This window comes from Perca fluviatilis, chromosome 14 (assembly GCF_010015445.1).
Source record: "Perca fluviatilis chromosome 14, GENO_Pfluv_1.0, whole genome shotgun sequence".
Lineage (NCBI taxonomy): Eukaryota > Metazoa > Chordata > Actinopteri > Perciformes > Percidae > Perca > Perca fluviatilis.
In genome coordinates, this window is record NC_053125.1 from 37,558,415 (window position 1) to 37,572,750 (window position 14,336).

The 14,336-nt window shown below is 41.3% G+C and overlaps 1 protein-coding gene across 2 annotated transcripts; it reads right to left on the minus strand.

Annotated features, from left to right (window-relative positions):
• Positions 1-4,013: 4,013 nt before the first annotated feature.
• Positions 4,014-8,371, minus strand: LOC120573352 (motile sperm domain-containing protein 1-like). Of its 2 annotated transcripts, none has more exons than XM_039823045.1 (6): positions 8,281-8,371; positions 6,904-7,228; positions 6,739-6,814; positions 5,065-5,285; positions 4,543-4,701; positions 4,014-4,171 (listed from the first exon to the last, which is right to left on the minus strand). In XM_039823045.1, the coding sequence occupies exons 2-6, from the start codon at positions 7,130-7,132 to the stop codon at positions 4,143-4,145; spliced, it is 714 nt and encodes a 237-aa protein (XP_039678979.1). In that variant the 5' UTR covers positions 7,133-7,228; positions 8,281-8,371; the 3' UTR covers positions 4,014-4,142. The 2 variants fall into 2 exon arrangements, with proteins under 2 accessions (XP_039678979.1, XP_039678978.1); XM_039823044.1 differs by having other exon boundaries at positions 8,182-8,315.
• Positions 8,372-14,336: the final 5,965 nt, after the last annotated feature.

Consider the following 14,336-nt stretch of genomic DNA (forward strand, 5'->3'; position numbering starts at 1 on the left):
CACACAGATTGATCCTGAAGGCCTCTTCAGGGCCCCGAGCCACAGCTTGGACTGTCTCTGTACCAGTTTAAATAAAGTTTTCGGTGTGTGTGTCTGTGTGTGTGTGTTTATGTGTCTGTGTGTGTGTGTGTGTGTGTGTGTGTGTGTGTGTGTGTGTGTCTGTGTGTGTGTGTGCGTTATTGTTAATTTAATCAGATGAGACAAGACTAAATGTTCGTCAACGACCTTTTTTTCCATGACTAAGACGAGGCGATGACTAGACTGCACCAGTGTCCAAAAACGCTGACTAAGACTAAATTAACATGCATTATTGTTGACGAAAAAAGAAGAGACAAAAAGGTTTTGCATAAAATAAAAACTAAGATAAAATCTCTCTTCATTTTCGTCTCCAATCGTCTCTACTTGTTCATCATGAGATAGAACTAGTGCAGGTCCTGTTTGGAGCGCGGGGCCTGTTCCAAACAGGCCAGTTGCTGCTTGTTTCCCAGTATTCTTTCCCCACAACTTCATTTAACCAAGCGCGGTTCAATCAGGCGCCGCTCGGCTGCGGCTCATCTAGCGACTCGGCGTGTCCTCTTTATTTCGTCTAGCTGTCACACACCCAGGTAGCAATGTGGCCCGGGCGGGGGAGGGAGGAAGCCCTGGTTCAGCCTGCTGCAGAAGCCGCTACAGCACGTAGCGATGTGGCCGGGCCCCGGCCAAGGGAAGGAGACAGGCTTAGCCTGCTGGTGAAGCCGCTCTTAAACAGTTTGCAGAACGGCCGGAGAAATGTTTGCAACGGCTGGCAACAAACCAACGTGCTGTAGTGCCCAGGAGCCCTGGCGCTGTAGAGCCCAGGCACGCGTTGCTCGGCATTAAGGAACATATGCTGGACTTTTGTATTAACCGGGACAGATTTTCTGAGTTTTTCCCTCCAAAACTGGAGTGCCACGCGTCATCGCCGGAATACCTGTTGCTTACCCGGCGCCGCGGCAGGAGAAGGAAGTGGGGATCCAGGGCTGGGGTCCAAGTCTGGAGAAGAAAGTGGCGATCCCTTGGATTTTCATCTGGGCCGAACGGATCCAGTGCTCCTGGGAGTGAGCGGTGTCTGAGGCCGGTTCCAGTCTGCAAGTCAGATCGGGACGTGGTCTGTGCGTCATCGCCTGTGTTTTTGCACCTCCGACCGGATCTTCCCCACCCGGCCTGCTTGCCATCGTGCGCCCCGCCAGCGTGTCCTGTGCCCGGGTACCTGTCGGACGGATCATGCCATCCAGCATGTCCCAGGCCAGCCCTTGTCACACACGCACTCTACCAGGATTGCACTTCTCAATGCACACTCCATTGCGAGCAAGGCTTTTACCCTGAACGACCATTTCACTAAGGAGAACTTGGATTTTCTGTTCATTACGGAGACGTGGCAGCGGGGAACGAGCACTTTCATCTTAAAGAACTATGCCCCCCGGACTGCTCCGTGTTTGGGACTCCTCGGCTCACGCGCTGTGGAGGCGGACTTGCGCTGGTTTTTCGGGATTCTTCCTGCTGCAGTTTGACGGACACCGCTTCGTTCAACTCCTTCGAGCTGCAGATGTGTAAGGTTGGGAAAATACACCCCTTTTACTGTGTTTTAGTTTACCGACCTCCTGGTCCTGCACGTACATTTTCTTGACGATTTCTCTGAGTTTTTAACGTCTATCATTAAACTAGATCGCGTTTTAGTCCTTGGGGACTTTAATATGCATATTGACGATCCCTCTTGTTCGACTGCAGCTGAACTGTTGACTATTATGGATTCTTTTAACTTTGTACAGCATGTTTCTGGTCCCACGCATAAAAAAGGCCACACGTTAGATTTGGTATTCTCTTGTGGCCTAAACATTGATAAACTGAGTGTTGAAGAATTTCGAATTAGTGACCATTGTTGTATTTCTTTTAATTTGTCGCTTACCATGATGCCTACTGTCTGTAATGTTGTTACACAAAAACGCATCATTAGTGAGACAAAACCTAGTGATTTCTCTGCCTCTTTTGACTCTCGCCCCTTTGTTGAATGTGATGATGTTGATTCACTTGTGCAAAGTTTCAACAACCACTGTCTGTCGGTTTTGGATATGGTAGCGCCTGTTAAAAAGATCTCAGGGTCACAGAAAAAGGCCCTCCCATGGATAAATGATAACATCTGTAGTTTTAGGAGAAAATGTTGGAAGACAGAGCGTATGTGGAAAGCCACTAAATTAGAGGTACACAGACTCCATTTAAAAGACATGATGCTGGATCTGAATGAATTGATAAAGCAGGCTCGCTCAGCTTATTTTTCTAATCTTGTGTCAGGAAATAAGAAGAATCCAAAAGTCTTGTTTGACACTATTAAAAATCTTACTGCACCTTCGGCTCCTCTTGTGCCTGTGTACACACACGAGGACTGTAACAACTTTTTATCATTTCTTTTTTAACAAAGTACATGACATTAGGGCCAGTGTTAATTTTCCACTCATCAGTGTTTGTTCTACTGAGTTTTCACCGGTGTCATCTTGGTCATCCTTCACTCCTGTCAGCCTACAGGATGTGAAGACCATAACAGGAAATATGAAACCGTCTTCAAGCCCCGTCGACATTGTCCCAACAACTTTATTGTTGAAAATGTTTGATATTGTCGGCCCCTGTGTGGAAAAAATAATTAACTTGTCACTTAGATCTGGCTCAGTCCCCAGCTACTTAAAACACACTGTGGTAAACCCGATCCTTAAAAGCCCAATCTTGACTCTTCAGAACCTAATAACTACAGGCCCATATCTAAACTTCCATTTATCTCCAAAATTTTGGAAAAAGTAGTGGAATGCCAGCTGACCTCCTTTATGGGAGCAGCACAACTTGTTTGATACTTTTCAGTCTGGTTTTCGAAAATTACACTCCACTGAAACAACCCTTATCAAAGTCTCTAGTGATGTGATGATGGTATCACACTCTGGCCGCTACACTGTACTTGTTCTTCTTGATTTGACTTCTGCTTTTGACAGCTTTTCACACTTACAGACATATTGGTGATGGGGACAAAGACCGTATATTTATCTCTTAGTCTGGATTTAATGAAGAAGAAAGTTTCAGAATATTTGGGAATAAAAGGTGAAATATTTTCAGAATAAAAGTCAGAATATTTTCAAGTAAAAAGTTTTAATATTACAAAATATTTAAAGGATTTTATGGATGAATTTATTCTTAATGAGTCTGGAATGAATGAATGCTTTATTATTTCAAACATGTAAAAACAAAATGATTAAATAAAAGAATATAAACAACAAGATTCACATGAAGGTATTTTATTTTGGAAATACGGAAGCTGATTACCGCCAATGAAGAAAAGATTGTGCAATAACTATTCATGAACATTATTATTTTTATAATATTATTCTCCTGTTTAACTCTTTATGATATAAGAATGCCAATAAAGTTATTCAAACAAACTTTATTCATTTTCACAGTTTTTAAAACAAATCAAAATTAAACTTTTAATATTTCACATTTTTCCCCAAAATATTTAAACTTTCAAATACTTTACACATGTATTTCGGAGAAACCTCCAAACACTCCCATACGTCTTTATTGATCCCTAGCTAGAGGAACGGTGGAGCGGTGGATATGACACAAGTCTAATTAACATGGAATGTAAATGATGAAGGCCTCTTCAGGGCCCCGAGCCACAGCTTGGACTGTCTCTGGTTCTGTTTAAATAAAGTTTTCTCTCCCACTGCAGCGCTCCATTTTGTGTGTGTGTGTGTGTGTGTCTCAGTGTGAGTCTTTGTCTGTCTGTGTGTGTGTGTGTGTATGTGTGTGTGTCTGTCTGTGTGTGTGTGTCTATGTGTGTGTGTGTGTCTCTGTGTGTGTGTCTATGTGTGTGTGTGTCTCTGTGTGTGTCTTTGTCTGTCTGTGTGTGTGTGTCTCTGTGTGTGTCTGTGTCTGTCTGTGTGTGTGTGTCTATGTGTGTGTGTGTGTCTCTGTGTGTGTCTGTCTGTGTGTGTGTCTATGTGTGTGTGTGTGTCTATGTGTGTGTGTGTGTGTGTCTCTGTGTGTGTGTGTGTCTCTGTGTGTGTCTGTGTCTGTCTGTGTGTGTGTCTATGTGTGTGTGTGTGTGTGTGTGAGTCCATCAAAACAGCAGAGGCAGCGTGATGTCACCGTAGAAACACCATGGTGAGAAGACCTGAGAGAGACAGACAGTTATCATCGTGTTAACCCTTTGTTAGCCCTGATAGAACCAGACTCCATCCACTAAATCAGGGTTTTAAAACGTGTTTACTTGTCATCTTACAACAGACCTAATAAAGTTTCAATTCAGACTTTTTACTAAATCTGCATCATGATGTTGTTAGTTCGGCATACTTTTTATCTCTTTATTGGAATTAAAAAACAGCGAATTCTGAACTTTAGTTAGCGCTGGAAGTCATCATATTAATGAGGAGCCTACAGCTCTACACCGGCACCAGTAAACACAAATGATCCTGAAAACTAACTCACACCATTTAAGCAACGCTACTATGTATGTGTGTGTGTGTGTGTGTGTGTGTGTGTTACCTAGTGTGTAGGCGCAGGCCAGCTTCTGATTGGTGGAGACGTGCAGGCAGCGTGGAACCATCGAGCCGCTGTCAGTGTGGAGGGGGAGCATCAACACTGCGGCACACAGCAGGGCCAGCAGCACACACAGCAGCCACTGAGACACACTGGGACGCACAGCTACACACACACACACACACACACACACACACACACACACAGAAAAAACTGTAAATGTTATAGAAAAAAAGTTGGAATATTTTTAAGAAAAAAGGACACAGACAGACAGACAGACAGGCAGAAAGACAGATAGACAGACAGATAGACAGACAGACAGAAATATCCTATACGGCTTTAATAGAAAAATGTATTTGCATCGTGATGCATCGAGATATCGAATCGAATTGAATCGCTGACCTGATAATAGTAATCGAATATCGAATCGGGAGATCAGTGAAGATTCACACCTCAGACAGACAGACAGAGAGACAGACAGGCACACAGACAGACAGACCGTAAGAGGTGAGTAAATTGTGTAGTCACCTGTAGGGACCAGTGGCAGCTGCAGCCCCCTCTGCTGGTGTCCTCCTGGTTTCCTCCTCTTCCTCTCCTCCTCTTCCTCCCCCTCTCCTCCCCCCTCCTCCCCCCCTCTCAGCTCGGCCCAGACCTCCCGTCCCCCCCGCTGGCCTCCTCCTCTCACCTCCAGGCGGAACCGGTCTCTGCGGCCGCAGTTAGCCGGGGACACGTTTAGGTGACGCACCACCCTGACAGAAAGGAACAGGAAGTCAGTTTAAAGGTCCCATGGCATGAAAATGTCACTTTATGAGGTTCTTTAACATTAATATTAATATGGGGGACCATGCCTATGGTGGCTAGAAATGGTGATAGGTGTAAACCGAGCCCTGGGTATCCTGCTCTGCCTTTGAAGAGACATCAGATCCAGTATTAGGGGACCACTAAGGTCTATACAAAAGAGACTTCAGATACAGTATTAGGGGACCACTAAGGCCTATATAAAAGAGACTTCAGATACAGTATTAAGGGACCACTAAGGTCTATATAAAAGAGACTTCAGATACAGTATTAGGGGACCACTGAGGTCTATATAAAAGAGACTTCAGATACAGTATTAGGGGACCACTGAGGTCTATATAAAAGAGACTTCAGATACAGTATTAGGGGACCACTAAGGTCTATATAAAAGAGACTTCAGATACAGTATTAGGGGACCACTGAGGTCTATATAAAAGAGACTTCAGATACAGTATTAAGGGACCACTGAGGTCTATATAAAAGAGACTTCAGATACAGTATTAGGGGACCACTAAGGCCTATATAAAAGAGACTTCAGATACAGTATTAAGGGACCACTAAGGTCTATACAAAAGAGACTTCAGATACAGTATTAAGGGACCACTAAGGTCTATACAAAAGAGACTTCAGATACAGTATTAGGGGACCACTAAGGCCTATATAAAAGAGACTTCAGATACAGTATTAAGGGACCACTGAGGTCTATATAAAAGAGACTTCAGATACAGTATTAGGGGACCACTGAGGTCTATATAAAAGAGACTTCAGATACAGTATTAGGGGACCACTAAGGCCTATATAAAAGAGACTTCAGATACAGTATTAGGGGACCACTGAGGTCTATATAAAAGAGACTTCAGATACAGTATTAGGGGACCACTAAGGTCTATATAAAAGAGACTTCAGATACAGTATTAAGGGACCACTAAGGCCTATATAAAAGAGACTTCAGATACAGTATTAGGGGACCACTGAGGTCTATATAAAAGAGACTTCAGATACAGTATTAAGGGACCACTAAGGTCTATAAAAAGAGACTTCAGATACAGTATTAAGGGACCACTAAGGTCTATATAAAAGAGACTTCAGATACAGTATTAGGGGACCACTGAGGTCTATATAAAAGAGACTTCAGATACAGTATTAGGGGACCACTAAGGTCTATATAAAAGAGACTTCAGATACAGTATTAGGGGACCACTAAGGTCTATATAAAAGAGACTTCAGATACAGTATTAGGGGACCACTAAGGTCTATATAAAAGAGACTTCAGATACAGTATTAGGGGACCACTAAGGTCTATATAAAAGAGACTTCAGATACAGTATTAGGGGACCACTAAGGTCTATATAAAAGAGACTTCAGATACAGTATTTGTGGTATTTGTAGTAATTGTGTGCTTACAGGTCGACACAAGACTTGGCTCGGACGCTGCCCTCGGCCTCCAGCACTCGGTACAGAGACGGAGACGTACACAACACTACACACACACACAGAAAAACTGTGTAAATGTAAAAGTATTTTCAGAAAAAAGGAGACAGGCAGACAGTCAGACAGACAGGTACTGACTCTTGTAGTCCAGTGTGAAGCTGTAAGGGTTGTAGAGAGTGAGAACTCTGCGGTGGCAGCGTCTCTGTTCAGAGAAGAAGAGAAGCTCCGAGGGGAACAGGAAGACAGGCAGCGTCGCCGCGGTAACGCCGCCTGTCTCCCCGCCACCCGTCACCGCGGTAACACCACTGCCCCCCGTCCCCCCCCCCTGTCCCCGTGCCGGTCCGTCATGGCTGTCCTTCCGCCTCATTGGTCCGCTCGTTGTGGTGTCTCACACGCAGCCATGATCCGAGCGCTGTCATTGGACGCCTGGGCACTGTGATGTCACAGCATGGCTCCGCCCCCACTGCAGAAAGGAAATATATTATCAGTAAAGTAATCACTTAAAAAAAAATTGTTTTCCCACCAGACTCCATGTAAATAATCAGGACTTTTAGCGTGTATAGAGCCAGCATATCTCCACCAGACTCCATGTAAATAATCAGGACTTTTAGCGTGTATGGAGCCAGCATATCTCCACCAGACTCCATGTAAATAATCAGGACTTTTAGCGTGTATGGAGCCAGCATATCTCCACCAGACTCCATGTAAATAATCAGGACTTTTAGTGTGTATAGAGCCAGCATATCTCCACCAGACTCCATGTAAATAATCAGGACTTTTAGCGTGTATGGAGCCAGCATATCTCTACCAGACTCCATGTTAATAATCAGGACTTTTAGCGTGTATAGAGCCAGCATATCTCCACCAGACTCCATGTAAATAATCAGGACTTTTAGCGTGTATAGAGCCAGCATATCTCCACCAGACTCCATGTAAATAATCAGGACTTTTAGTGTGTATAGAGCCAGCATATCTCCACATGTAAATGGGTGAATTAAGGGTTTATTTCAACCAAACCAGAGTGGTAATTGTTGGAACAGTGGAAAGATGAACCAAGACGGCTTTTGGTAGTTTGATTTAGGTTCTGTCCACTTTGAATGAAGTGTGTTTTACGATGATAAAAGCCCTGATTATTTACATGGAGTCTGGGGGGTTTCATGTTAAACTAAAAGGATCTTACTCTATAACTGCAAATATTATCAGTATAGTTTTCTCTCCTAACAGCCTGTATTTGCCTAATGTCCTGCTTTCTATGTACCAACATTAATCAGCAGTATGACGTATTATTAGTGTTTAACTTAACTAATTAACCCGGAAACAGAGCTAACTTGTTGTGTAGCTAAAGCTAGCTGCTCCGTCTCACCGACCCGGCAAATAAGCGTGAAAATACCGCGAAAATAACCAAGCAGAAATCACCGTTAGCTGCTGGAAACGTCCACAGACCCGGGAAGTGTCCGCAGAAGCAGTCAGACTGGACTATATTCAGTAGAACCGCGGGTTCGAGTCTCTACTCACCCTCCGCTTACTCCAAGCTGTTGCTTTCCACAGACCCCGCCCACTCTTGAGCCATCAACCAATAGGTGCGAAGGGAGGGGAGAGCGCGGCGTTCTATTGGATGATTCCGTGTTTACCTTGGAATGACTGGTGACAATTTAAAAAAATGTGTAAATAATGTTAAATACATGTAAATAGATAATTAAATTAAGGTATTAATAAATAAATAAAAAGTAAATAATATGTGGTAATCATTAGATTCCATTCGCAATAATTTTCTAGAATGTATAAATATAATTTAAATAGTTATTTATTCAATTTATTATTTATTTTATATAAATCAATCAATGTATTAATAATTACATGAATTGGATAATATATTTAAACCATTTGTAATTATAATTTAAATAGTTATAATTATATACATTTGATTATACTGTATTTTAAATTATTTATTTAGTCTATTTTCATGAATAACAATAAGCCATTTGACAGAACTTTTGATAATAACTTTAATAACATGATTTTTTTAAATTTTATACATTAGTTCTTTTTCATTTTAAACATTTTGCAAATAATTAATTTTATTATTTATATTGTTTCATAAATAATTTTTCCCGAAGCTTAAAGTGCTGCTTTCAAGTGCTGTCGGAAATAAACTCACGACTTATCTTGACCTTAAATAAAGCTTTTTACAACACTCACTGACGAGATATTAAGAGTTCTTCTCTATGTTGTTATTTGTTAAATTAATAGCTTTAAAAAAAGTATTTAAAAATATAAATTCTAAATTAAATATGAGAAAAAAACTACAGTATCAGTTTCGACAATTAAGTATTAAATTATCAATTTCTAATGCTTTAATTATTCTATATTAATAATTTTGAAATGTATTTCACTTGTTTTACTAAATGCGTAACATGTGACATTTACAATGTGTTTTTCTCAGATTTCACTCAGACCCTGAAGGCACCATTCCAAAATAAATAACCCCAAAACTACATATCTATCAGGACAACTAAATGTACAAGGGACGTCAGTATGAGTTTGCAATATTTTAATTTAATATTCATTTTAAATATAGATTTCAGTCTTTTTCCCGTTATTTTCTAAATGCGTAACAAGTGACGTGGTTCTCAGATTAACGCGCTGTCACTGGGACCCTGAAGGCAGCCTCGCTCCCTGATTGGTCCGCCGGTTCTCCGCGTCTCCGGACGCGCCCCCGCTCCAGAGAGTCACCTTGCCCGGCTGCTGCTGCTGCTGACCCGGTTACAGAGAGAGCAGGTGGACCGTCCGGCTCCGAGGCGGACAGACAGACAGGCAGACAGACAGGCAGGCGGCGGGAATCTAACCCGGGACTCTGCGACCGGTGACAACATGGCTGAGACTAAACCCAAAACCTCTCCGAAGGCCATCAAGTTCCTGTTCGGAGGCTTGGCCGGGTAGGTTCTGCTGCTAGCTCCCATGCTAACGGGCTAATGACAGTTAGTGGTTAGCTCCCATGCTAACGGGCTATCTAATGACAGTTAGCGGTTAGCCGTTAGCAGTTAGCTCCCATGCTAAAGGGCTAATGACAGTTAGCGGTTAGCCGTTAGCAGTTAGCAGTGATTTGTAGCCAGCAGGGCCAGTGTCGTGTCAAAGTCTGCCCCCATTGATCCGCGTCTCGAGACCTTTAACGTTTAAGACCTGTGACGCTGAAACCGGGCCAGACCGGGTTAAAAGCGAGCTGCTATCCAGGCTAACAGCCTTACATTCACAACAACTACCGTCACTGAAACTTTGGTTCTGGTCACTCTCGTGATTTAAAGTCGTAATATTTAAAGTAAAAAAGTGGAATTATTTTAAATAATTAATCAGTAACATTTCAAGTAAAAAAAGTGTAAAAATTTAAATAATAAATTCGAGATATTTATAGTAAAAAGTCTAAACATTTTCAATTAAAAACTCTGAATATTGTAACAAGAAAGTCATAATATTTTTAAATATTAAAGTCGTAATATTTTTAAATATTAAAGTCGTAATATTTATAATATTAAAGTCGTAATATTTCTAGAGATGTTCCGATACCGATACCAGTATCGGTATCGGCTCCGATACTGCCTAAAACGCTGGTATCGGTATCGGGAAGTACTGGAGTTTATGCACCGATCCGATAACGAAAAAAAAAAAAAAAAAAAAAAAAAAAAAAAAAAAAAAAAAAAAAAAAAAAAAAAAAAAAAAAAAAAAAAAAAAAAAAAAAAAAAAAAAAAAAAAAAAAAAAAAAAAAAAAAAAAAAAAAACCAAAAAAAAAAAAAAAAAAAAAAAAAAAAAAAAAAAAAAAATAAAAATTTGTTTTTTATGATTAAGCAAAACCAGTTCCTCCAGAATATGTTTGGTTATTTATGTTGCTGATCTACACATTTACACCGGACACACACACAGACAACATTATGGAAAAGGATTTCCACCAGACTCCATGTAAATAATCAGGACTTTTAGCGTGTATAGAGCCAGCATATCTCCACCAGACTCCATGTAAATAATCAGGACTTTTAGCGTGTATAGAGCCAGCATATCTCCACCAGACTCCATGTAAATAATCAGGACTTTTAGCGTGTATAGAGCCAGCATATCTCCACCAGACTCCATGTAAATAATCAGGACTTTTAGCGTGTATAGAGCCAGCATATCTCCACCAGACTCCATGTAAATAATCAGGACTTTTTAGCGTGTATAGAGCCAGCATATCTCCACCAGACTCCATGTAAATAATCAGGACTTTTAAGCGTGTATAGAGCCAGCATATCTCCACCAGACTCCATGTAAATAATCAGGACTTTTAGCGTGTATAGAGCCAGCATATCTCCACCAGACTCCATGTAAATAATCAGGACTTTTAGCGTGTATAGAGCCAGCATATATCCACATGTAAATGGGTGAATTAAGGGTTTATTTCAACCAAACCAGAGTGGTGATTGTTGGAACAGTGGAAAGATGAACCAAGATGGCTTTTGGTAGTTTGATTTAGTTTCTGTCCACTTTGAATGAAGTGTGTTTTACGATGTGTGTGTCTCTCTCTCTCTCTGTCTCTCTCTCTCTCTCTGTCTGTGTCTCTAAATGTCGTGACCCTCTAGCAGACTGTAAAAGGTCTCGGGGAACGTGAGCGTGAGCGACAGCTGCTGAACTCTGAGCAGTTCAGACTGCAGGGTGAACCCTGAACTGCTCAGAGTCTGATAAGAGTCATTAATACACAATGTCCACACATCTGATAACTGGTATCACTGAGCTGATACTCACCTGTCTCTCCCTCACCTGTCTCTCTCTCACCTGTCTCTCTCTCACCTGTCTCTCTCCCTGCAGGATGGGGGCCACAGTGTTTGTGCAGCCCCTGGATCTGTCTCTCTCTCTCTGACCTGTACCTGTCTGTCTCTGTGTACCTGTCTGTGTGCAGGATGGGGGCCACAGTGTTTTCGCAGCCCCTGGACCTGTCTCTCTCTCTCTGACCTGTACCTGTCTGTCTCTGTGTACCTGTCTGTGTGCAGGATGGGGGCCACAGTGTTTTCGCAGCCCCTGGACCTGTCTCTCTCTCTCTGACCTGTACCTGTCTGTCTCTGTGTACCTGTCTGTGTGCAGGATGGGGGCCACAGTGTTTTCGCAGCCCCTGGACCTGTCTCTCTCTCTCTCTGAACTGTACCTGTCTGTCTCTGTGTACCTGTCTGTGTGCAGGATGGGGGCCACAGTGTTTGTGCAGCCCCTGGACCTGTCTCTCTCTCTCTGACCTGTACCTGTCTGTCTCTGTGTACCTGTCTGTGTGCAAGATGGGGGCCACAGTGTTTGTGCAGCCCCTGGACCTGTCTCTCTCTGACCTGTACCTGTCTGTCTCTCTACCTGTCTGTGTTTAGGATGGGGGCCACAGTGTTTGTGCAGCCCCTGGACCTGGTGAAGAACCGGATGCAGCTGAGTGGTCAGGGTACCAAAGCTCGGGAATATAAGACCAGCTTCCACGCTCTCTTCTCCATCCTGAAGAACGAGGGAGTCGGAGGCATCTACACCGGGTACTCTATCTCTATTAGAGCTCTATTAGAGCTCTATTATATCTCTCTATTAGAGCTCTATTATATATCTGTATTAGAGCTCTATTATATATCTGTATTAGAGCTCTTTTATATATCTGTATTAGAGCTCTATTATATATCTGTATTAGAGCTCTTTTATATATCTGTATTAGAGCTCTATTATATATCTGTATTAGAGCTCTGTATCCTATTAGACTCTGTTATACTGTATTAGACTCTTTATATCCTATATCTGTTATATATCTGTATTAGAGCTCTATTATATATCTCTATTAGACTCTTTACTTATTATCTATTATATATCTTATTAGCTCTGTTATATGTATTAATCTTTATATACTGATTAATCTATTATATATCTATTACTATATTAGACTCTTTTTATTAATTTATCTGTTATTATGATTTTATATTTATAATCTATATATTTATTTTTTTATTTTTTTTATAACCTTTATAAAATTTTTTTTTTTATTGTTTTTTTTTTGTTTTTTTTTTTTGTTGTTTATTTGTTTTCTTGGTTGTTGGGTGTGTTTTTGTGTTTTTGTTTTTGTTGTGTGTGGTTTTTGTTTTTGTTGTTTTGTTTGTGTGTTTCTCTCTTGTGTGTGTGTTGTTGTTGTTTTTTGTTGTGTGTGTGTGTTGTGTGTGTGTGTGTGTTTTTGTGTGTGTGTGTTTCTTGTGTGTGTGTGTGTGTGTGTGTGTGTGTGTTTTCTCTTGTGTGTGTGTTTTGTGTGTGTGTGTGTTTTTGTTTTTGTGTGTGTGTTGTGTGTGTGTCAGTCTGCAGCGGTCTGCTCGTCAAAGCACCTACCCTGACCATTGGGGATCTACACCATCCTGTTTGAGAAGATGACCGGAGCAGACGGCCGGCCGCCCAACTTCCTGTTAAAGGTTACTTATTATTATTATTATTATTATTAACATATTTAATATAAAGAGAAGCAGAAGCTGAGAGCAGCAACAACAACAGCAGCAGTGGTATACAGAGTACAGAGTATACATTAAATAATAATTGAATACTATATCGAGATATTGTGATATACAACGCAGGGCTCCACACTAACTTTTTGCCTTGGTTGCACTGGTGCGCCTAACTTTTATTTAGGTGCACCAGCACAAAATTTAGGTGCACCCAAATTTTTCCTCACATCGCCGTAACGCTGAATGGCGATACACGATATATAGCTCTGTATTTTTTTTACAAAGTGGGCTAAATGTTCAGTTTTAAGTCAAAGCCACTTTTCACAAGCTCTTTTATTAAAACAGATTGAGATTAAAATAAAAATCAAAGACAGGGTTTCCTTTACCGGTTTTAAAATATACAGCTGCAACACATGTAAATGAAAGTTATCTGAAATAAATAGCCTGGGATATATAAAATATATATATATATATATATATATATCTGAGAAAGCTCCTTCATAAGCTTTCAACAACAATAACATACTGATTAAAAGAGAGAGCGGATCCGGATAGCTCAGTTGGTAAATACAGAGGTTTGACTCCGACCTGCGGCCCTTTCCTACGTGCCCCCTCTCTCCCCTCTCATGTCTTCAGCTTTCCTATCAAAATAAAGGCCGAAATCTTTAGAGAAAATAAAAGAACGACCGAAAGACCGAGGGAGTGCGAAGGACTGAAGCGTATGCTCGGCTACTCAGAGAGTGACGGCTGACTCATCAGCAGCGTTACACTCGTCTTGTGTAGGCGATGAAATGTCTGTATCGTCACTGCGCTGCATTTTTATTAACTATGATCCAGCAGGCTCCGTCTTACACGCTATTACTCAACCAACTGTTAACAAGTTAGCTGCATTTAATAACTTCTAATGTGTGCAGCCGCAATAACAGAGAGTTACCAGCGGAAACACTGGTACCAATACAGGTTTCCTCTCATACTATTAATATACAGCTGTGTTAATAATACAGGTTTCCTCTCATACTATTAATATACAGCTGTGTTAATAATACAGGTTTCCTCTCATACTATTAATATACAGCTGTTTTAATAATACAGGTTTCCTCTCAT